This window comes from Schistosoma mansoni, chromosome 3 (genome assembly GCF_000237925.1).
Source record: "Schistosoma mansoni strain Puerto Rico chromosome 3, complete genome".
In the NCBI taxonomy this organism is placed as follows: domain Eukaryota; kingdom Metazoa; phylum Platyhelminthes; class Trematoda; order Strigeidida; family Schistosomatidae; genus Schistosoma; species Schistosoma mansoni.
This window is the reverse complement of record NC_031497.1, coordinates 3,193,076-3,216,298: the sequence shown is the minus strand read 5'-3', so window position 1 is coordinate 3,216,298 and position 23,223 is coordinate 3,193,076. Positions and strand designations below refer to the sequence as shown.

At 31.1% G+C, this 23,223-nt stretch overlaps 2 protein-coding genes across 2 annotated transcripts in view; both read right to left on the bottom strand.

Moving 5' to 3' along the window:
• Smp_132370 (putative protein-tyrosine phosphatase,non-receptor type nt5) overlaps window positions 1-23,223 on the bottom strand; it is a gene marked incomplete at both ends in the record, with an annotated part of 79,588 nt that overhangs the window by 34,957 nt on the left and 21,408 nt on the right. Inside the window, one exon of the mRNA XM_018798909.1 lies at window positions 18,653-18,684. Within this exon, the coding sequence (XP_018650751.1) occupies window positions 18,653-18,684 (32 nt within the window). The remainder of the gene's footprint in view (window positions 1-18,652; window positions 18,685-23,223) is intronic.
• Smp_132390 (hypothetical protein) lies at window positions 11,025-12,483 on the bottom strand (the record flags this gene model as incomplete). Its single annotated transcript, XM_018798910.1, has 2 exons — window positions 11,025-11,111; window positions 11,728-12,483. The coding sequence occupies 2 exons, from the start codon at window positions 12,481-12,483 to the stop codon at window positions 11,025-11,027; spliced, it is 843 nt and encodes a 280-aa protein (XP_018650752.1).

Here is a 23,223-nt window from a genome sequence, read left to right as displayed (position 1 = left end):
GCCGTTTTGTCCTACTGTGGGAATCCTCAGCAATGCGCAGCTACGATCCCGCCTCACGAGATTCGAACCCAGGTTATACCAGTCTCGCCAGAGCACTTAACCGATAGACCACTGCGCTGGCGTTCAACGGTGTTAATGTCTAACTTCAACCAATCCACGAAATTGAGCAACCATTCACCAATGTTTTCCTTCAGTGGGTTACTATCTCACAACAGACCCGGTTGAACTCCACTGATTACTGCTTCTCACTAGAACTGCAGGAAATACCTCATGGAGCCAGTCACTAGTGAGCATCCAGTGCTTCCAGGTTTTCCATGGTAGTCTAGCTTTAATTGACTCATGATCTCAACCATATAAAATTACTAAAATCTCCACAAAACCCCCTTCTGATAATTTTTATTATTGATAACTTCATTGATAAGGCTGTAAATGTCTTTACCAACAAGGTGAATTAACATTAAAATGGACTTCTAAATAAGAAGTTTCCATACATAGTATATAAACAAGATTCATTCATACACATTTAAGCATTTATTAAATACATGTTATTTTCAGTAAGAACCAATTCAAACAAGCCAACAAACAAACAGGATATAACTAGTTATTACTAATGTTACATACATAAATAATTTTAAATATAAGAAATAAGCTCATTGACTATTGTTATGTTATTATCTCGCTTTCTTCCATGTAAAACAAACGTACTAGTTTTAAGACTTTAGAAATTTGAGTAAAATTAAATTCTTATTTCTTCCTGAAAAAAGAAAGGATTTTGTTTTTTTTTTGTGACGAAGTATACGCATAAATAATTGCTGTAGTAAATAAACCACAGGAAATAACGAAATAATATTTGTTGGCAAATAGAATTAATGTTTTTCCTCTCAAAGAAAATAAAAAAAAAAGAAAATTGTCAGAAAGAAATAGGAAATTGTTTCATTTGTACATCTTTACATTGGTAAAATCACCAAAGGAATTATGAAAAATTTACTACTATTAAGTTAGAATTTAAAACAAAAAAATTATTGATAAACATGATAAAGGAGTGGTTTTTTTCTAGCTAGATATTGCGTGAATTTATTATTGTGAGGCAATTGCTAACTGAGGACAATGGTGGATGGTCGCATAATATCGTGGATTGGTTGAAGTTAGATAATAACATCGTTAGATGGCGGTTCAGTAGTCTAGAAGTTCAGTGTTCATGAGTGAGACCAAAAGTCCTGGGTTCGAGTCCCGAATACATGATCATGAATGAGCACTGCTGAGGAGTCCCATACTAGGACGAAATGGCGTCTAGTGCATCCAGGTTTTCAATAGTGATCTAACGTTGACCGATCCATGATCTCAATCTAAACTCAACAATCTCCACAACCCTATACTTAGTTTATTCATTGATTCCTGTGTGTGCATGTATGTATATTAGCATTTTATAGGTCAAAACGAAGAAGAGTACAGATATCTAGTCAAATGCGATAGTATTGTATTATGTAATATTTTTCTGTTATGTGAAATATGACTATTTGAAGCGAAGCTTTTTTTGTAAGTGAAAGAAATCATAAACCAAATCAAACTACAATATAAATGGTTTGGTGACAGTCGGGATAAAACAATGAATTTAAGTTTTGGACACGTTGAAATCAACTGCTGATACGCTTCGTCTCTGCTTTCGTTCACCTAACATAAAATAGTGTAGATAGATGGTGGGATCCTCTAGAGTCGACCTGCAGGCATGCAAATTAATCGATAGAATTTAATAATCATTTGGAACAAGAAAATGAAAATTTGACTATTACTAAGTGATCAATAATCGTGTATTTTATATAATGAGTTTTTTGCGCGAACAACAGGGAAGTTAAAACAAGGAACTTGAGTGCACTATGTCAAAACCTTCGTACTTATGGAACCAGATCATCTTATGAAATGAAAATGATTGATTTGAGAATGATTTTGACAAACATGGTAACATTGAAAGTTAACATCATGATCAAATACTGGTAATCTGTGAATGTCACACACTTTAGAAGATCATATTTCACACGCACAAAGTGAAGCAAAGAGAGTATAAGTTCATGATGTTTGATAAGAATCAATTTTAAAGTAGTATCGAAACTGTACTTAAGACTGGACTTTGAAAATATTAGACAACTGATGAACTAGATTTAATTTGCCGTTTAAATTAGTTGACGTGGGTAAGACCATAATTTATGGACGACCTTTGGGCAACGTTAAAATGACTTTGGAATGTCTACCTACTTACTAGGGTTAAATTAGGGTTATAGATTAATGTGAGGAATAAGAATTAGGATTTAGAGTTGACAGTTAGGAATTAGGATTGACGTTTTTATCATGAACTGATACAAGCTATAATGCCAAAATATTTAACCATACGAGTAAATGAATTTCGAGCCGAAATTCGAGATCTGCTATTTTAAATGTGATTGGTTCGTCCATAAATTGTAGTTTCGCCGTTGAAGCGTACTCGTGCACATTTAGTATGAGCGTCATTTAATAGAATAACTATAGATGACATAGTACAGAAAAGGATGGTCAGAATGTTCAGAATAATAGGCAATGAACAGATATAATCTGTTTGAAATATAAACAACGATTGATTGTCAATCACTGGTTTCTGGAAGACCTAACAACAGGTAAGCTTGTTTATTGAGAACATATCAGAAATTCATAGGCGAATTCTTCATTCCTTTGTTAATTTCTTAATGTTTATCCGAATCAAGTCACTTGTTCATTTAATTATAATTTACACTATGTAATTCTTGTTTATATGATAATACATCTATGTGATAGTTTTATATTTGAGTTATGATAATGAATTAATAATGAACTAATATAAAAGAATACATATAAAAAAGTAAACAATATCCATTAAACCAAGACTTAGTTTTATGAAGCAAAAGTACAGTTTCTACTGCCTAACCAATATTTCATACTGAAAGAACAATTATAATAACCAAAAATTACTAAGTATTAATCAATATATATTATGTTATATCTCAATGAGAGTAGAAAAATTGTATCCCTGACGTTTCATGACTTAATGTGAATCAATTCTTCAAAGTAAATTAATAACTAAATTAAATTAATACAAGTTTAAATAGTACAAAGGAATCAAAGTAGAATCATAATATAAAATGTTAGGATTGGCTGAAAAGATGTATGTATACGTTTGTATATATCTTATGGAGAGAAAGGGCAGATATCATCAAGTAGCTAATACATTGAGAATTATAGTAATGGATAAATATTATTTAAACCAGTATATTGGATGGGGGAGATTTTTGTCCATTATATGCTTTACATGGGATGAATAAAGTTTTCTTGGAATTAATATGATTTATTTTCTCCATATATAATACAATTTTGGTCAATAGATAAGTCCTTCATGAACCAGGTTAAAGTCTATATATGTAGTTTTAATTTGCTTACATAATAATAGTGAAATTATATAGACATGATTGTTTATGACAAGAAGGGACTAAGCTGCCTAATTTAAAAGATTTTATTGATTTTCCTATGGCTTGTATGTTCATATACGTCAAAAGTACGAGAATAATTTATCAATTGCTATCATTAGGAGTCATACTACATCAACTGGCTAGAATTAAAAACGTAGATCATGATAATTTTGACTTGGTTATTGGAAGGCATTTAGCTTCCATTGAAACCTGAATGTTCACTGGTGCCCAATACCAGAAGTGTTTAAGTGAGGAGGAAATATTTATCCAGTAATTCCTACATTTTCAATGATTGATTAATTGATGTTCGTTCATTAAAAGAATTATTTATTTGTATATAATTCCCACAAAACTACTTTTATGGGTATTAATTAGTTTCCATCAACAAGCAGTGTTTAAAACTTTCTATATAAATAACTCCAAAGTTCACCAGAAATTATTGTATTGGTATAGAAGTTAATTTCATCTTACACGTCGATCCACAATTTTAATTACTAATGAATTACAGTAATTGTTACCACAATCTCAGTGAATCTGAAACAAAATTAGGACAACAGTGAAACAAAATCTATAACAATTTCTAACTGTAGTTGATAGTTTTCTTTCCTTGTTACTGTTATAAGCTACAATTCACAGAAAAAGCATTTCATTCATTTTATTTATGCAAAGAAAGCAAACAGTTCTTTTATAATCACTGTCCCTTCTCATTTCTGTACTTCGTACATACTAAATTGAACTCGTTCATTTTGTCTAACATATACTGATTAGTGTTACACACTACTTATGCCAATGTAAATAGTATGTAACACCAATTAGAAGAGGGATGAATAGGAGCAGGAGGTCATGAAGGTCAACTTGAAGGAAACAGATACGGGAATAGAAAGGAATTGTGAATTGAAAGAATCATACAGAATGTGAAGTACAAATGATGAAAATTTGAAAGTGATGCATTCAATGCATACTTAAGTAGGTTAGTGTGAAAATAACTAAGCAGTATTTCACATGACTATACTATGAGAATTGTAGTGACAGTTTTTTTCCACTAGTTTTCATTCGTAAAATGAAGGTTGAACAAATGTTTCAAAGCAAGAATTACTAGGAAGTTCATCAAGAGTTGAAGTTAATATTGCTTAATCTTGGATTTCTTGACGTATCATTCTGCTTTTTTTTCAATCTAGCTAGCTCTGTTTTTATTTTGACACTTTAAATGTTCAGGCAGAGTGAAAAACGTCATGGATTTTGTTTTCATTTATTAAACATACTTTGTAATTGTTCAAATCACTTATAAATCACTTTAATCGGTGATTTGTAGAGATTTGTCACCACAGTGACGGCTTTTGTCATGATTGGACATCAGCCAGAAAACTACTCAATACAGACGAGAACTGGATAAAAGTTTTCTCATTATTTAAGGTCAATTAAAATCTACACATCTACTACCAAACAGGAGATTGAACAAAGGAACTTGAAAATCTGTAGATAGGACGAAACCATTCAGATAAAAACCAACAGTCCATATTGTAAACTTAATCGAGTCCGTAATATACCATACTTATTATTCATTATTTACAAGATAAATCAATTTGTATATCCTAATTTAATTTCCCTACATCAGGTTTGAGTGTTGTCTCAGTAATCAGAATTCTATCACACATTATCCTAGGTTGTCATGAATATTTTTACTGAAATTTTGAAACAAGTGATTTCCATAAAATTGTTTAATCAACAACTAAAGATACCCTCGCTCCAATATATAATTAGTAAATCATTCACTAGGTATTTGGATATGTTCCAAATTATAAGTGCTAGGAATAATGATACTAATCAGTTGCTTAAACCGATGTGAGTGATGCAGAGACCAATCTTAAGGTGGTGGTTTAAAGTTGAACACCTAACCCACTAAAATACCTCTCTGCAATAACAAGTAAACAGTAAATTATTAAAAGATTTCATGTTAAAACATTTTAAGTTAATTTCGTGATAATTTGTTGTTTATGTGTTGATGACAAACAAATACCACATAAAATAGTACAATAGTAAGCTTAAAAGTTAAGAAAAGTTTCACGTAAGATAAATACCGATGAGATGTTTGTTAGTTTTTATGATACTAAATTGTTGAATATATAAATACTAACAATAATTTATCACGACACTATTGAAAAATACAATATTTACACATAGTTATATTTGATAATGAGGCGGCCTGCTTGAATATCTGGGCTACCTATTCCTACCATCTAGAAATTTCAACAGGTTATTTGTTTTGTTTGTTTTAATACATCATTATGTCTATTCATTGCATAACCTATTCAGGTGCGTTTATGGAAAGTTTACGGCTCTTCACTGTATAAGTTACGTAAGAGCCCAATCAGAAACATTTTGGTTGCTGGCAATATACTTTTAAAAGAATGAACATTATTCAGATGTCGATTCCAGAACTGCTTACATGTAACTGGCAATCATTCAATAATTATCGTCAGGATCGATCAAGGAACAAGAAAAGAAAGCTTATTGAAATAATTTTTGCTGAGAATTCTATATTGTACCAAAAATATTATATTGAATAAAGCCATAATAATAATAACACTATCGGAACACTAATGTTTGACTGTAACCTTAAACCAACTTTAGTTTTTACACCATGATCATTATCTAAAAGAGTTCATATAACAATAAGATAGAGAAAATTTCAATTATCAATTAAATATAGAAATTCATTCATAATTTAATACTAATTTGGAATAATCCATCAAGCAATAATGTGTTCAACAGAAATGTAAATGATATTACCGGAAAAAAGTAATAATCTATTGATCTGTTCACCATTATTGAAAAACAAACGAATAAACGAAAAACGAATTTATTATTGAACCGATGTCACATTAATGCAAAAATAAAAATGATTTATTCTTTTCACGTTATCTAATGGAGAATGCAGCTTTACATATTTGTCCGTTTATTTAAAATTAATCCATTACAAGTAATAAATCTTTCTGTTGACTACCGAATTTTTGAAAATTTATTTTCTCTTTATTCAATTTTACATTCAACTGTGAATTAGTACTTGTCAAATTCCCCTCTTGACATTATTCATAAACTCAGTGATAAATCAGTCTCATAGAAGATCAGCCGCGGCTTAAACAAATCAGACTTTGATGCAATTTCAAATCCCGTAGAAAGCATCCGTCCGCCAAAGTTCACAAGTACGCCTGATTGATAAGTACAAGCTAGCATGAAGCTTAGGTCCAGGGCTGGCTATAATCTACTTTTAATCACATACAACTCATTCCTAATTTTTTTTTCATTTGTGAACAGCAGACTGATTTATTTCACATATTATAAGTAATTCACTTTATAGTAATAATTATTCACATAATACATATTTTTTTTCGACATTAAATTGATGACTATAACAACAGACATTTTATATAGAATGGAATTTTGTTTAAATTGTACAAATCTGATAGATTTATTTTCCAAGAAAATAAACAAAATGTTTATTAAATCTTAAGAGAGAATACGTCTTGTTAGTCAAACTAGCAATATAACCGATAAACTAGGTGACTCAAGAACATTTTGCATCTTTATATGGTCCCAATAACTGTAGAAGGAGCGGTGTAGAGCTGGATTTTGTGTTCGCTATCCTTCATTGGCAATTAATGGTGTTAACACTTATGTTTATAGCACCTATCGTACTATAAGGTTTGTTGATGTATAATTTTGTCAAGCCCTTCAATTAATTTATTTAACAGTGTTATTCCTATAAAAACAATTTATCTTGGTATTATTATCATGTCTGTATGGACATGGATGCTTAATTATATGTGATAGACTACGTTTATACCCCTTTTTCTAGCTAGAATGTTAGTCGCTCAAGACACTCAATGAACCATACGCTTTCGTATATATATGCTTGAACTGTATTAATTAGTTGGATTCTTGATTTGATTCCATATTCGCTCGGATTAGCGTTTCTGTTCAAATCCGCTTGGTGTGCTTGTGGCTTAGTGATATGTGCCATTTAACAAAAAATTATAGTTGACGCTTCATGTTGCCTTTTAAAATTCATACACCATAAGGATTTATATAATAACCGTTATCAGGGCGATTGATACACGAATTAAGATGAATCTTATTTAAAATAATCCACTATAACGTCTTTGATAATCTCTTATACGGATACTTATGCCGCATTATAATGATAAAAATTTTTCAAAATATTTTTAATGTGTTAGTTTTCATGATAGAAAGAAAATAGACTTGGGTATTGGAATTCCTCTATAGGTTACCTAAATTAATGAAATCGATCATTCTAATGGTGTATTGTTCAAGTCTAAATTCATAATACACTCCAATAATAATAATAATAATGAGCGGATTACATGTAAGTACAAAAAATGGTTGCAAAATCTGGTTTTAATACTGATATACAAATTGAAGAAGTGACTATAAAATTTATATCAATGACAAAAAAATATTCAATACACCAGTCATGTAACACGTTTCATTGTTAGATGATCCTTTACTTAGTTAATGGAATAAAGAAACCCCTGGAAGCAGTTATTATAAGTTGTTTAAGTTTTTATTGATAATACATTCGTCATTTGGTAGGGAGTCAAGAAAAATAACTCTAAGGTTTAGTACTATTGGACACTCATACAATTGATTAATGTTTCGTATCAAGATAGTCAATATTAAATAAAAAAACCCGAAGCGATGAAAACATCAGAGTTAGTTAAACGAAAATGGAACATAGTAAACAAGTCAAACTATGATCTAAAGAAATGAATCCATGTGTCTGAATTACGTAAATAATAAGCAAATGATGGTATCCATATTTTTCGGAATTTTTATAACTATCCAGTGTTTTCTGGTCTACATTGGTTGTTCAGTTAAAATAAATCTATGATGTAGACCATAAGATCCTACAACCTCCAAAAACCATACATAGTAATATTATTTTATAATGTTGTATCATCTATTTTGATCACTGTCTACTCTATATTTATAATCCATGATAATTATTATTTGTTTAGGCTATATAACAATTTCATTTACAGTCAATAGTTAGGAATAAAACTTTTTCCTGCTCTTTTACTGTTCTTCAACTATTATCTTTGGTTAAAAATGTCAGCTGAGGTGAATATATATATATATATTGTATTCCTAGTCGAAGTAGAACCTGATTCATCTAAAAAACGGTATAAGAGTGAACCGTTTATTTTCATTCCAAGCATTTCTATATCACATTAAATTAAAACCTTTTAGAAGTTTTCATCAAATAATGGAAAATACGTACCCATATATATATATATATATATATATATATACGTTCAAACACTCACAATTCATATTGTGAGTCAGTTGATTATGCTGAAAGTGTTTCTTCATTTGCTTGGTATGAACATTAACGGGTAATCAATAATTCATATTCTTTCAGATTTACTTGACTAAAATAGAAACTTGTCATGTTCAGTTAGTTTCTTTCTCTTTTAAGTTTGACAAAAGCAAAAAGGTTTATCATGAGAATCGATTATTTATTAGTAGAAATAAGGTCAGATAATGAAGTAGTCTCAGTTATGAGAAAAAAGCTATAGGTTTTTCACTCTTAAGAAATATATTCAACTTTAATGAGGTTTCGCTATATTTCGCACGATGTTAATGTTAACTGATTATAATATTTTATTATAAAATAATATTTATCAGGAAATATAATAACTTAAATTAGTATTGTTTGTTTGAATCTTCCCATTGCACAAGCAAGTGGCTAACAGGACTCAGTAGCTGTGGATAACGCGATGACGTTTGAAGCGAAAGGTACTGGGTTCGAGTCCCAAAGTGAATATCAACTCTGAGATGCAGGTACATCCAGCTGACGAGCCCAAATAGGACGAAACGCGCGTCCTGGATTCCACTGCTAGCCACTATCCATCTTTGCTTACAATATAATAATAACTGATATTTATTCTACCCGGTTATGCCTGATGAAATTCTCTAAAAAGATATAAATATTTAAATACTGCTTATTATTATTATTATTTTCCTCACAATCCTAGTTTTTTTTAAAGTTCGATGGTTTAACAGAGTATCCATGTTAATTAAAGACAATAGTCTTCAAACTATACATTCTTAATCTGTCTTTAATTAGAATAACCCAGAAGTTTACATCTGTGATCTAACATGAATCGGTACTTATTGTTCATAATCAATACTATGTATTTAAACCATATAGTTGAAATCAGGTAGTACACATTTTCTTACTTCAGCTGAACTATGATATCCTGCAATTCCCATTTGATATCATATAGTAGCTAATATCTTTGCATTTGATGTTATTTCGTGACAGAAACTACTATCAACTTATAGGAAGTCTTAATTAAATTAGCAAACTTAATAATAAATGTTTATACACTAGTGACTAGTTTTCAAATGAATTAACTGGATTTTTGTGGGAACAAGTAATCTGTGTACACAACTAGGTTGCACATAAATTCAAAATTGAGAAATCGCACTGAGTGAGAGAAGCATTATATAGATGCATCACTAAATTCAGACTCTACAGTTTAATACTATTGCAGTTCTCGTCAAACCTGAAGACCGTTAGGTAAATCATGTATTAAATTGAGTTTGCACACATTTGAAGTGTTTTAGGCTAAAACAAATTATTGGATTAGCTTTTTCCAGATGTTTTCAAAGTTCATTAGTTGATGTCAGTTTATAGTGCACACGATTATGAGGTGAATATTTATTGGTTTCAATCTTAGGTGGTCTGGTTACCTATTTTCTTATCATGATTAGTTATTATCTGGTTACTTCACATGAACTGATCCAATCGACCAAGGAATCTTATAGTTATTACTTTGTGAAGAACATTGAGTGGATCACACGAAAATCAACAACAAATTTTAGAGTTTTAGTTATATCTTTTGTATAGAAACAAGTCTGTGTTTAATTTAAATATGAAATCGTCTTTGAGTAGATCCGTGATCAGAAGTTATTTCTAGAAAGAAACGTTCATATAAATTTTAACCCTACATTACGCGGTATTATGAATCATATTACACATTGTTATAAACATATTTTCCCTCTCATTAACACAAGTTCAGCATTCGACTTCACTGATTATAATACTAGATATCTTTTTTAACTCAACGTCAAAACAGCAGACAGTAACTATTAACAATGATATTAAACAATATCTTCCCAAGTTCTAATTTAATCAAATAACTAGCCATGATAACCTTAGATTGAAAATCGATAAAAGTATATTGACGAAAAAATCAGAAGAGTATTAATATAGAGCTCGACTCAGAACAGACATATTTTTAATATTTGTAAGCACATCAATGGTATACTACCATTTTATAATCATGCTGAATAGTATGTACCGGATAAAGCATATTTACACAAAGAAGTGAAGATTATGACCAAACCCCAAAGAAAACACGTGATATAATATTTTGGAGAAAAAATATACGGCCTTAAAATATTACATCAATGATATTAATCATAGTGACAACACAATTTAACAGTGATGAGTTAAAAGAAACAAAGTCATAAAATATCAGCTTCTTCTTGCGAACTGATGCACGCGATACAACTTTTTGTTAACAATAATATCGTTGCAGGTGTCATATCCGGCTAACATAATGAAATAAATTCCAAAGCTTAAATTAATCTTCTAGTTAGTTGGCTGACAGTAGCGCTATTGAAGTACACACATACATGGACACGAGTGATAGCACTATACGATCGTGTTTACAAGTACATTAGCATAAAATTTGCTGAGTTTGACTAAAAGGAAAGTAATGACAGTAGGAAGTTAATTTTGAGAGTAAAACTGAAGACTATCAGATAATTAATAATAAGTTGAATATATGCAACACTTACAAATGTCAAAATAAATATATATACATGTAAACAGACACACATTAGGGTGATCAAACCCAGATGAATGTAATAAACAAAGATCTATTTTTGCCAACTAAGTAGGAGAACGAAATTCAACTAAACTGTCTTGTTATTCATTAGTTTTAACAAAAAAAGTAGGAAATAATCATGACCATAGGCAAAGTGTTAGTAGGTGTCGAGGATGATAGATGATAAGAATTTGGTTAAAAATTACGTAAGCAGAAAACAAGAGTTTTGAAATGTGCGTTTTGTAATTAAACATAGAATGATGACGTTAGCATTTATAGTGAAATGTAATACTTGGTTTATTACTAGGATCAAATTTTTGAGTTTCTTTTTAGCTCACCTCTGAAGACGATATTTGATTTGATTTAACAAATATGATCTCATTTGTTGCAGTATGTGAATTGGGAGAATCATTATTACTGATGTTTTTAGAATACAATATTTTGCTCTCACCTGAAGTAGTCTGTTTTTCGTGGTCAAATTCATTATCATCAATGTACAACGTTGAGGATGGTCGAAGTGTGCTTTTGGAATAATCATCTGTAAGTTTCGCTGTATATAGATCAAGTTGTGAAATAGAATCCACAGCAATGCTTAATGGTCTAGCGTGCATACGTGATAGAAATTCGTCATCTTCTTTATCTTGTTCAATTCGAATAAATCGAGGCAAACGTCCATTAGAAAGATCACATTCTTTACGTAATACAAATCCCACACTTAATGAATTTGAATGCCTGATTGACCTTTGAGAAGTTTCTGTATGTTCACAATTCGATGAGTTATTCAATAACTCAGAAGCAGTAGTAATAGTAGCATTACAGTTAGTAGATTGGACATTTAGGTGAGGTCTACGTTTACTATGACGTCGTCGTGAAATATTTACATCTCCTATAACAAACCGACGATTTTCTTCATCACTATACTCAGGACTTATTGAAGAACATGTTTCTGATATTGGATCAGGTGAGACTGGAGTTTTACCTGAACGAACTGGTGCAGGACTACAAATTTGTGATGGGCTACTGAATCCATTACGATATAATGATATTGTTCGCCCCGACACATTCACAGGCTTAAAGTCTATTGAACCAGCCATAGTGAGGAAAGAGTTGTGAGAAAAAATTGATAAGATGTCTTTTTTTAAAGTAAATCCTTTGAATATCTAAATTTTTTATTTGTGTGTTTACCCGTCGTTTATTATTTACTAAGGAAAATGTTTTTATAGTAAAATATTCAACCTGAAATTTGGGACCAATCACAAAGCAAGTTTACCAAAGTTTACAGCTGACCAATCAAATGCTCCGCCAATCAGAAATCAATTGTTAACATTAATATGAATATTGTTAATTCGGAACAGAAAATTGAAGTGAATAATTATTTCTAACGATATTATTCAATGGGTATGAATCAAGATGAAGTTAAAAATTGTTCTCTCAATCAATCAACTAATGAATATATCAGATTATATTATAGAAAATACATTTTCTAAAACGAGTTGATTGAATGGAGAAGGATAAAAATCAAGAGATGAAAACAGCTATGAGATTGAACAGAACGTTTTGTAGTTTGTAAAGAGTAGTGAACTAATTTTGTTATGAGGAAGAAATTACAAGATTGATAGAAAGGTAAAAATAACTATACTTCTTTGGTTAGTTGTATACTTGTATATTTTGTTCTCAGAAAATGAAATGAAGGGCAATTTAAATTATCGAAAGTTGATACGTATTTATTTAAGTCATGGAAAGAATAAGTCAATTAGCAAGGTTTATCAAGTAACACAACTTGAATAAATGAAGTTAACTGGAAAGTTCCTCCCATATTAACTCTAAAAACTAATGATAGATTATTAATACCACATATAGTAGAATCGATTATTCTTTTCTCGCAGTCTACGACGTCTTCGGTTGTGATTATCGAAAAATTCCACCCCAAATCGATCATAAAGTGCGTAACTGTAATATATTTTTTGTCAATTACTGTCTTCTCGAAAAAGTCTGATAAATTTCTGAAGAATACAAATACCAAAGCTTAGGTTAAAGATGATATGTTTTAAAACCTTTAAAATGATAGACATTTGTTTCACAACATAAGAGTCAGTGATTCGATTCGGGTCGTAACTTATTTTCTTGTCTAACTATAACAGTTAGCTTCACATTTCTTGTCTTTCATACATCTACTTTCGTCTTCGGTGTTCAAAAATCTAATTACCATATGATATTACTCCCTAAACTGCCATTATTTACTGAATTTCAAAATTACTCCTGAACATGCGAACACACAAATAATCTGAAAAGCTGTGAAAGAGGAAATCCATACTTTATTATATCATGTTGTCTGTCCATACCGTACACTTCTCTATATGTTAACTTATTGAGACCTGAAGTAATAAAAATGTAACAGTATGACATTGAATATTATTTACTTGATAATTAGTAAATTTAAAGTTGAATCCATTCAATCTCTAAATTATACACTATTATAAAAAGCATAAATTTAGATAAACAGTCGCTTTACTTTGCAAAAACAGAATATTCTTTTTTGTAATTAGATACAATGTATATAGTTTAATAAACAGAAATGAAAATTATACATACCGATATTTCTAAAGAAAGGGTTTCTTGCTAAATAAACAATGATTACTGATCCCATTAAAATTTTTGTTTGTTTTAGTGGGGTGGGATATATTTTTAATAGCTGGCTTATGATCATTATTAAGTAATAAATAGCAAAGCATTAAGGTAACTGGTAAAAATACAATTAATACCTTTAAGTATTAATTAAAAGTGTATTGAGTGCCAAAAACAATAATCATTCAAATTATGCCACCAATACGAATTAAATCTTTTTTCTTTGTTCAAAATAAAGCTTCAGTGTAGTGAAAGTTCTCATTCAGAAGTTTAGTAAAAAGATAAATATATTTGCTTTCAATTAGTTTTTCATCATGGTTCTATACTTATATATATTATATAGTTGAGATCATGAGTCAATTGAAGCTACGCCATCATGGAAAACCTAGAAACACTGCTTGACGGCCGTTTCATCCTACTGTGGGACTCCTCAGCAGTGCGCATCCACGATCCCGCCCCACAAGATTCAAACCCAGGACCTACCAGTATCGCGCCGTAGCACTTAACCTATATATATATATATATATATATATATATGATCAGCGGTTGCTAAATTATGTGAAATTATTTTATTATTGTAAATAAAATATGTTTATATTAATGTGGGGTGGTAATGAAAAGTTAATTTAAATGAGAAAAAACTTTTTCGCTCTATTCATCTTTTTACTAAATTTTCGAATCATAATTTATATCAATGACTTAGAAAAATTGAATCAAGTTAGTCAGATAGTATTTGTTCTAGGTAAGAAAAAGATTAAACAATATTGTATCATATGACATTCAAGTTAATCTAAGTTACTCAATAACTTTAGATAATTTGAAAACAGAAACATATTTTAACATCTTTTTTATTCTATCGGAAAAGTTTTTTTTCACTGTTTTTTTTAACTAGTAAAACAAATGATCTTAGTTACTGGAAGATATATTTTGTTAAATATTAGTTTTGTTTAGAGAACATGGAAAAATATCTACCGAGAGTAATTTGTTAAAATAATAATCAGGGTACCTGCTTACAGTTCAAAAAATCAATTTTGTTTTAAAATACTACATTTTATTATAAAATATAAAAACAGGTATTGTTTTTAAAATGTTTCATTTTAATTCTGTTTTCTATAAGTGGCTTAAAAATACCCCAGTAACGGTGCCGAAATATAGTCCAATGATTAGAAATGCTAATAGCTACTTATAAATGAAACAACTTTTTTTTTTCTTTTTCGAACCATACTTCACTCAACCTATATACAGTACATTAATTATAAATTCATTTAAAAATGAAGATGGTGAAAAATAATAACAATCGTGGATGTGGAAAAAGTAGATCACGAGTTTTATTGAAGTTAACATTGAATATACCATTGTTAGTGCTTATCAGTGTATTAACTGGTTTAATTTACAAACAAAAAAAGAGTGACAGTACTTAAATGATTTTGGCTGGAATAAAGTCGTTTTTCATTAATTTATATTATCAGTGGTCTTTGTTTTGATGTCATTTTATAATGCTAATTTTTTTATGATTTATAATTTTACTTACATATAGGTTTGACTAAAAGTTCTAAACAATTGTTTACGCAGGATACTCAATGTACGTTGGCCGAGAGTTGGAAGCATACATGAAACGGATGAATAGGGAATGGAAACAACTGGAAAGGATTGCCTAGGACAGTTTGATGGAGAATGCTGGTGGGTCACCTATGCTACTCCACGAAGGGTAACAGGCGTAAGTCAGTAAGCAAGTTGAAATAATAACAATGAGTTAACTTTTGTCTTGTAAAATCAGGAAATCAATGGTTTCAAGAAACAAATTAGTAGAAACTTTATTACTCACTGATGTTTGATGCCGAATTCGGCTAATGTCAATTTGTAGGAGAACCTATCATCAGATCGTACAATCTATTCACAAATCACCCAACTAAATATTAATCTGTTAAATTTTTTGTCTTGTTGTTATACGATGAACTTGACAAATATTGTAAAGATGTACGACAATAATGGTTAAGCTTAGTCATGCATATGAAGAAAAATTTAATCCGTCATTACATAAATGATTAAAATTCAGTTGTAGATTGGTCGGAAATAATATGTGAATAAATGCGTTTCCTGTTTGCATTTTTGTTTCAAATTTAAATAAACGCTAACAGAATTATCATTCATACTGTTAATTTTATGGAAAATTATTAAATTTACTTTGTGTCTTTGAAAAGTACCGACCAATTAGAAGACTTAATTTATCGATCAGTGTTAAAATATTAATCCCGCGTCTTAAATAGTTCGACTGTAATATCACTGGATATTAAATTGTGTGTCGTAGGTTTAAATCAAACAAGGAGTAATAATTTTCTCAAGATTTTGGATAAACCTTGTCTATTATTACAATTCATAAATAAAACTTAATTTCGAAGCTCACTGTTGATTGATGTTGACTATGTGATATTCTAATGTATTAAAAATTGTAAATAAATAAGTAAAAAAAGAAAAGGATGAATAGGATAGAGGAGAAATAAATTGGCCACATAGTAATATTTTCTTATAACTCTTTACTGATAAAGCGTGGATGAAATATATTCGTAATTGCTTTAGTTTCGTGCTGGTTAAGTTTTATTCAACTTGCCATCAATTTTCATCAGTATATTCAAAAATAAGAAGACAGTTGACGAATGTTTCGTCAGAATATTTTGAATTTCTCTGTAGTACGCGAATTGACTACCCTAATGAGAATTAAATCTATAACGTTCTTATTACGAAGCATCCACATAGAAAATTAATCATGTGTTTGCAGTTCATTGTGAACACTACTGAACTTTAATTAATGAGAAAGTGTTGACTTAGTTTTGTAGCTTCTCATTGCAAATTCCAGAGATTAATCGTTTTTTTTTCTTTTCGACGTTTTTCAAATTTTTCCAAAGAATTTCCTGATACTTCTTTTCATAAATAACTAAGTTATAATCTTAGTTTATTAATCTTTTAACGAATAATTATTTGTCTATTGAATAACCATTTAATTCACAGGTTAATTATTATTTTCACTCAAGTGTAATAGGTCAAAAGATTTATTTTCATGATCAATTATCACTTGATCACATTTTATATAATTTTTCTTTTACACGTAATGAATATTTAGAAGAGTTTAGTTATATTAGGATGTTCATGGTTCTATTAGTAAACAAATTAATCTCTTTACAAACAAAGCTAAAAGTATCAAGAAAAAATTTTTAAAAATAAATCGGGTTACGGCGAGACTATAATTTATGGACGAGCCAATCAGAAGCCTCTGAGGGATTTCAAGGTCACGGCGCCAATTTCAGTAACTGATGCTCATGTACGATCGGTTTACAGAGAATTTTAGAGAAGACTTGACAATTAAGCGGCTACAACAAATCAGACTACTAAGAAGTTCCTTTATTTGTGACTGTGGTAATTAAGTGACGTGTAGACGTTGTGCAGACTACCGTGATGTCTTTCGATGTAATATATGTTGAAGGAAGACGTTTGCTAGAATAGGAACCTTTATTGCTCGATCCAGATTGAGACGAAGGCATATTATAATAATTGCCGCAAACTGTATAATAAAAGCATCGGTAACATTGGTTGCAATGATCGCAGATGTTACTGAAGCTTCGGCTGTTCAGTGGTATGAGTATTGTAGGGACATATCCATAATAAAAATGATAAACTTACACAACCGGAGTACACACAAACAATAATGAAGCTATGTGGTCGAGGCTGAGAGGGTTTTTGTAACCTTATCATGGCTCCAGAGGTCAACTATTTTATGGGGCCGTATGGATGACTTCCTCTACCTTACGCATTACGATTTTAGAACCTTTGAACCTTTTTCTAACCTTGACAAGTTTTTGGACCATATGAAAGAAGTGTGTCCACTTTAATTATTTGGTTTTGTATAATATATTTTTGCTCTATGTTGACTGTTTACTGACTGGCTAACATTTCTCAAGGTCACTTAAGATTCGCCCAAAGGTCGTCCATAAATTATAGTCTCGCCGAAGTAACATCTAACTTTGTAAAAGACAATAATCAATTTTAATATAGAGAATAATGTACTAAAAAAAGTATGCTATAAAATACTGATTTAATGTTCCAATGAAACATAAAAACTAATTACAGATAATAAGGTTTGAGGTAAAAAGTTGAGTAAAGGCTGGTGATATATGTAGGCTGTATAAATCCAAGTAGATAGGTTTTTAATTTATTACTTAAATGGTTGAAAGTCAAGTAATTTTTGTCATTGAACTGCCGATCGTTTATTTTTGAAAAAAATTACAAAAAGCATATAGGGCTCAGATAACACTCACAGATCCAATCTTGGGATATATCAAGGATTCGTACTAGCATTGATTTTATTTCTTTTCTAAGTCAAACAAAATTACTTTTTGTGATACTTTTATTTAAATACTTCAGGAAGTTTAAAATTATGAAAAACCACTTCGAAATAGGTATCTGAAAACATAAATCTATTTACAAAATAAAAAGACTAAGAATATTGAGCAAACATGTAAAGTGTTTAGCAGTGGAATCCAGGGCGCGCGTTTCGTCCTAAGCATCAATAGGAAGTTTCAAACAAACAATACTAAGTGAATAAGAATATTAAGATTTTCATTAGAATAATGATGTGATACATACCTCTTTTTTATGATTAGTAGATTGATCATGACCTGAAAAAAAAAATTATAAAATAATTTTAATGTTTAAAGAGGATTAAATACAAGTACTACATACTTCTTAAGACTGGAATAAATAATGAATACTGTGGTTATTTTGTTATCATCTAATTAAATACAGTAATAAAATAATGAAAATAATATCTTGAACATCACAGGATGACGTACATAATCGTATTACCAATCACATGTAATATGACCGATCCCTTAAAATATCTGTCAAAACAAAGAATATTCCTAAGTTTGATCAATAAAGGAGTTACTAGGAGATACTTAAGATGGGTCTCGAGGCAATACAAAAGGATTACTGAGTCCACTGTGATCATTATAGGAAAGCGTCTAATGGGTCACCAGTTATTAACTTGCATTACACCTTAGTGACACTTGTGTTGTGTATTTGACCCAAATACAATGATCCGGTAGACCTACGAATTCAAAACATGAAAAAAACACTAATAGTTTAGATGGTCTCAGAAAACACTCTCATTAATATGGAAGAGTTATAAGTGGAAAGAAATTTTTATTTATCGATGCAAATAGTGAAAGATTGTCTTAAACAAAACATCGTTTTTTATTATTAGACATTCGGAGGTTTCGATAAGCTATGAAATTTGAAATGACCTTAAATGCAAACATCCTATTATAATTTATCGGATTCAGTGATATTATGACTGTTCGGTGTTGCCATAGTAACAATTATTACCGTTACTTTTAACACGCTGATACCACTTTTTACAGGTTGTTAAGTCTTGTACAATATTATATATAGTGTATCGTTTACTGATATAATTATCTTTTCTTGAGTCATATAAATCCAATTGGAAAATCCAACTCTCTGTTTCTTCGCCAACATACAGTACGTTTTCGCTGAAGTCGCATTGATTGTCTACCTTATTCACTCAGTATTAAATCTTTAATCGCGAGAAAAAGGAATCTCCCATTCACTCTTATTTTAATATACAATTCAATAGTTCAACCCATAAAACAAAACTCCAGTTAAGAAACTTATCCAGTTAAATATAAGATTATAGCAATTTCAAAAATGTTACAGTATATCTAAAAAAAGTAGAATATTTTATGACTAAAATGGATAATAATAAAATGGTAGAACATCTATTGAAGGCTACAATTATTTCTCGTAACAATGTATATACAGTTAAATTTATGTCGTGGATAGCTTGTTGAAAAGAAAATGTGTCTTGAAAGCTTTGCTACATTATTTTTAATTTTTAAATTAAATTTATGTAACATTATCATGGTGGTTTCTACGGTCGTCTTTTCACTAAAAGTAATATTGTTTACATTTATATTTGCGTAATATGTAAAAAGTATTTTTGTAGCAGAAAAAATGAAGCACATCTTCTGTATATTTTTTATTGTAACAAAAATTTAGAAAGTTTTATTGAATGACTACACATAATAACTTGCCAAAATGACTAAGAATTCATTTGGAAACATTTTATGGTAATAAACAGAATTTATGTTATCATTTAACTATTTTATTTATTTAAATACATGAATGTTGGTACAGGGGGGCACCAGATACATATGCGTCACCCAAATCTTTTTTGATTTGTGTGAGGGCTGTGATACTGCCCAGGTGCTCAAACTGAAACACGTGGTTTTCTTAGGGGGGCCACACCCGGAACCTTTGACTTAAAGATCTGATCCACAAGGCAGTGGAGCATCGTGAGGCGATGCAGTCCCATGGTAGCCGGTGACCAACGATTGATTCATACGCCATTTGTTTCCCCAGGATACTGGGACTCATGTGCACCATTGGTTTGGAATCAGGGTTTTCCAACTCCCCTAGGAGAATTTTCTGTGTCCACCAACCCGGGTAAAGCTCCGGACATTCGCTTTTCGTCCTCTCAATTTCGTAAACAACAGTAATGTTGCGAGAAGGCAGTGAGTAGGACTTCTCTGGCAGAGGATATATACGCGTGGCCATGTGAGAACAATTGGAGAGGGAGAGCGGACTCTCCCCACTCTCGACCGTACTAAGGCATTTGGGGGGCCATTTAACTATAAAACTTATTTTTAATAGCAATAATGTTTTTCTGTTTTGGTTAAATAAGGAATTAATCTATATAAGTGAATCGTTATTTCAGTCTTTGTATTTTTGTTTTTACACAGTGATGTTTCTGTGAAATTATGTTATATTTTATATTATTGATAATGCCAGACGCTTATTACTGCTACTTAAGTTTGAAAAACATACATCTAAGAGATATCAGGAAGCAACAAGATAACAGGGTTTCAACTGTACAGAATGCGAGGGAATGATTTTCTCAAAGAAGCTTTTAATTGTTTTTTCAAAAGGCGATAAAGGACGAAAAAATGTTTGAATGATCTTCAGGACCAGTTTATTAAAAAATTAGTGTAAAAATGTAATGAATTAAAAAAATAAGGATTTTAGGTCAAATCTTAACGGTTGGTAAGAAGTCAAGAAAATAGCGATACCTAATAGAAAAAAGGGATTCTGTTTGAAAAAATATTTCAAGCATAATCGTTAACTTCACTATGCAGTGAAACCAATTTGAACATCCGAACAATAATAGATTTTGTACGAGGTTATGATTACGCATTTTTGGTGAATATTAACAACCACATTGTACTTTTTATTAAATCTAAATGTCTGATGAAAAGTGGGTTTGCGAAATTTTAAATTCAGTCTGAGTACAAAATGTATCATTTACGGATAAATCTGTCAAAAAATAATGTTTCGCTATACTCAATGAAGTCATAGCAAACATCCTACAGTCAATTTCGATTATGGTTAATTTTGGTTAAGCCTTTTTTATTAACTTACTTAACAGACATCGTCATTTGGATAATAACAATATGCATGTTCTTTGTACTGTTATAACCACTAGAGAACATGACACTCTGGCCAAAATATTGATTGCTTAAGTATCATTCGATAACTCATACTCCTCCCCATATATGCATGTACGCAAATCCTATTATCAGCTTTTGTTTTGTTTTACTGTGCCCTTATTATAAAAGACTATAAATTGCCTATGTAATTCCTTGCTCGCTGATATTCGTTCAGGTGCTGGTAGCTTTCTGGCCTGAGTTATTTGACAATAAACTGTAGTTGCTGCTTCTCGTTGCTCTCTGATTTTATGCACCGTTAAGATTGGAATTATAACGGTTATGAAGGTGAACGATTAACGAAGCACGGCACTACAGAATTGGCGATCCCTCCGAGCGAACACGGACCACAATTGGCAACCTCTACGTACGAACACGAAGCAGAATCAGTGATCTTAGCGGGCGAAGACGAAACAATTTTCGACGATATAATCTCATTTCGAAAATTCAACGCGCTCTGTTTCTATTGGGATTATTGTCTGGATTATAATCATAATTGTGGATTTATTACATCACAATTTTAATTACACGTGCATTATCTTGCAAAAATTATTGAACTTAACGATAATATTCATAAGAAATAACGATTATTCACAAACAATTGATATATTGGTGCAATTCAGTAAGTCCGTTCTGTGTTATAATTTGTACCATTTGTTATTATCATTGTTTTCATCGGTTCATTTCTCTTTGTGACAATTACGTTATATTCGCATGCCATTTTTATAAATGTCTTTAAACAACGACACAATAGACCTTTCACAGCCACCGTCCGTGAGAGCCGTTAATGTTACTATTCCCCCTTTTAATGTTACTGACCCTCAACTTTGGTTCATTAGACATGAAAATTACTTCGTAGCCAATCGTATTCACTTACAGCAACATAGATTCGGTCATGCAAGCTCACTACTTCCGGGCGAAGTAGCAGACAATGTGCGAGAGGTCCTAGCTAAGCCGGACGCGGAAAATCCGTACGAAGTATTAAAACGGGCAATGATAAAGGCTGTCTTCATTAACCGACCGGCAAGCCGTCGAGCAGTTACTCAGTGAAGTGCAAATCGAAGATAGGATGCCTTCACACTTAAAAACTTATATGAGCAACATAATTGGGGACAGAAAAGTAGATAAAAGCATACTTTACCAGTTGTGGTTACGGCGACTCCTACCGAGTGTGCAGCAGATCCTTGCTGTTGGAGACAGCGATGCAGACATAGATAACGTCGCTAAAATAGCCGATAAGATTTATGAGAGAATGAGATACGCGACTCCACAAAGGCTTAACTCCACAGTAGACGAAAGAATCGAGGCGTTACAAAAGGAGATTAATGTTCTATGCCACAAACTGACGAGCCTAAATCAGAGCGACAGAAAAAGAAGTTGGTCGCGTAGTAGATCAAGAGATAGAAACCGATCATTGTCTAAGAGACTCCCAGATCCTACAATATGCTGGTACCATCAAGCATTCGGTTACAGAGCTCGAAAATGTAAACCTCCATGCAAATTTAAACGATCCCACCGATTGTCGGTAACGGCTACGACAACTAGCGCAGCTCCCAGAAACAATCGTTTATTTTATGTCCAGGACAGAGTAACAGGCGCACAATTTTTAGTAGAAACGGGAGCGAAAATAAGCGTCGTGCCTTCGGTGAGCAACGA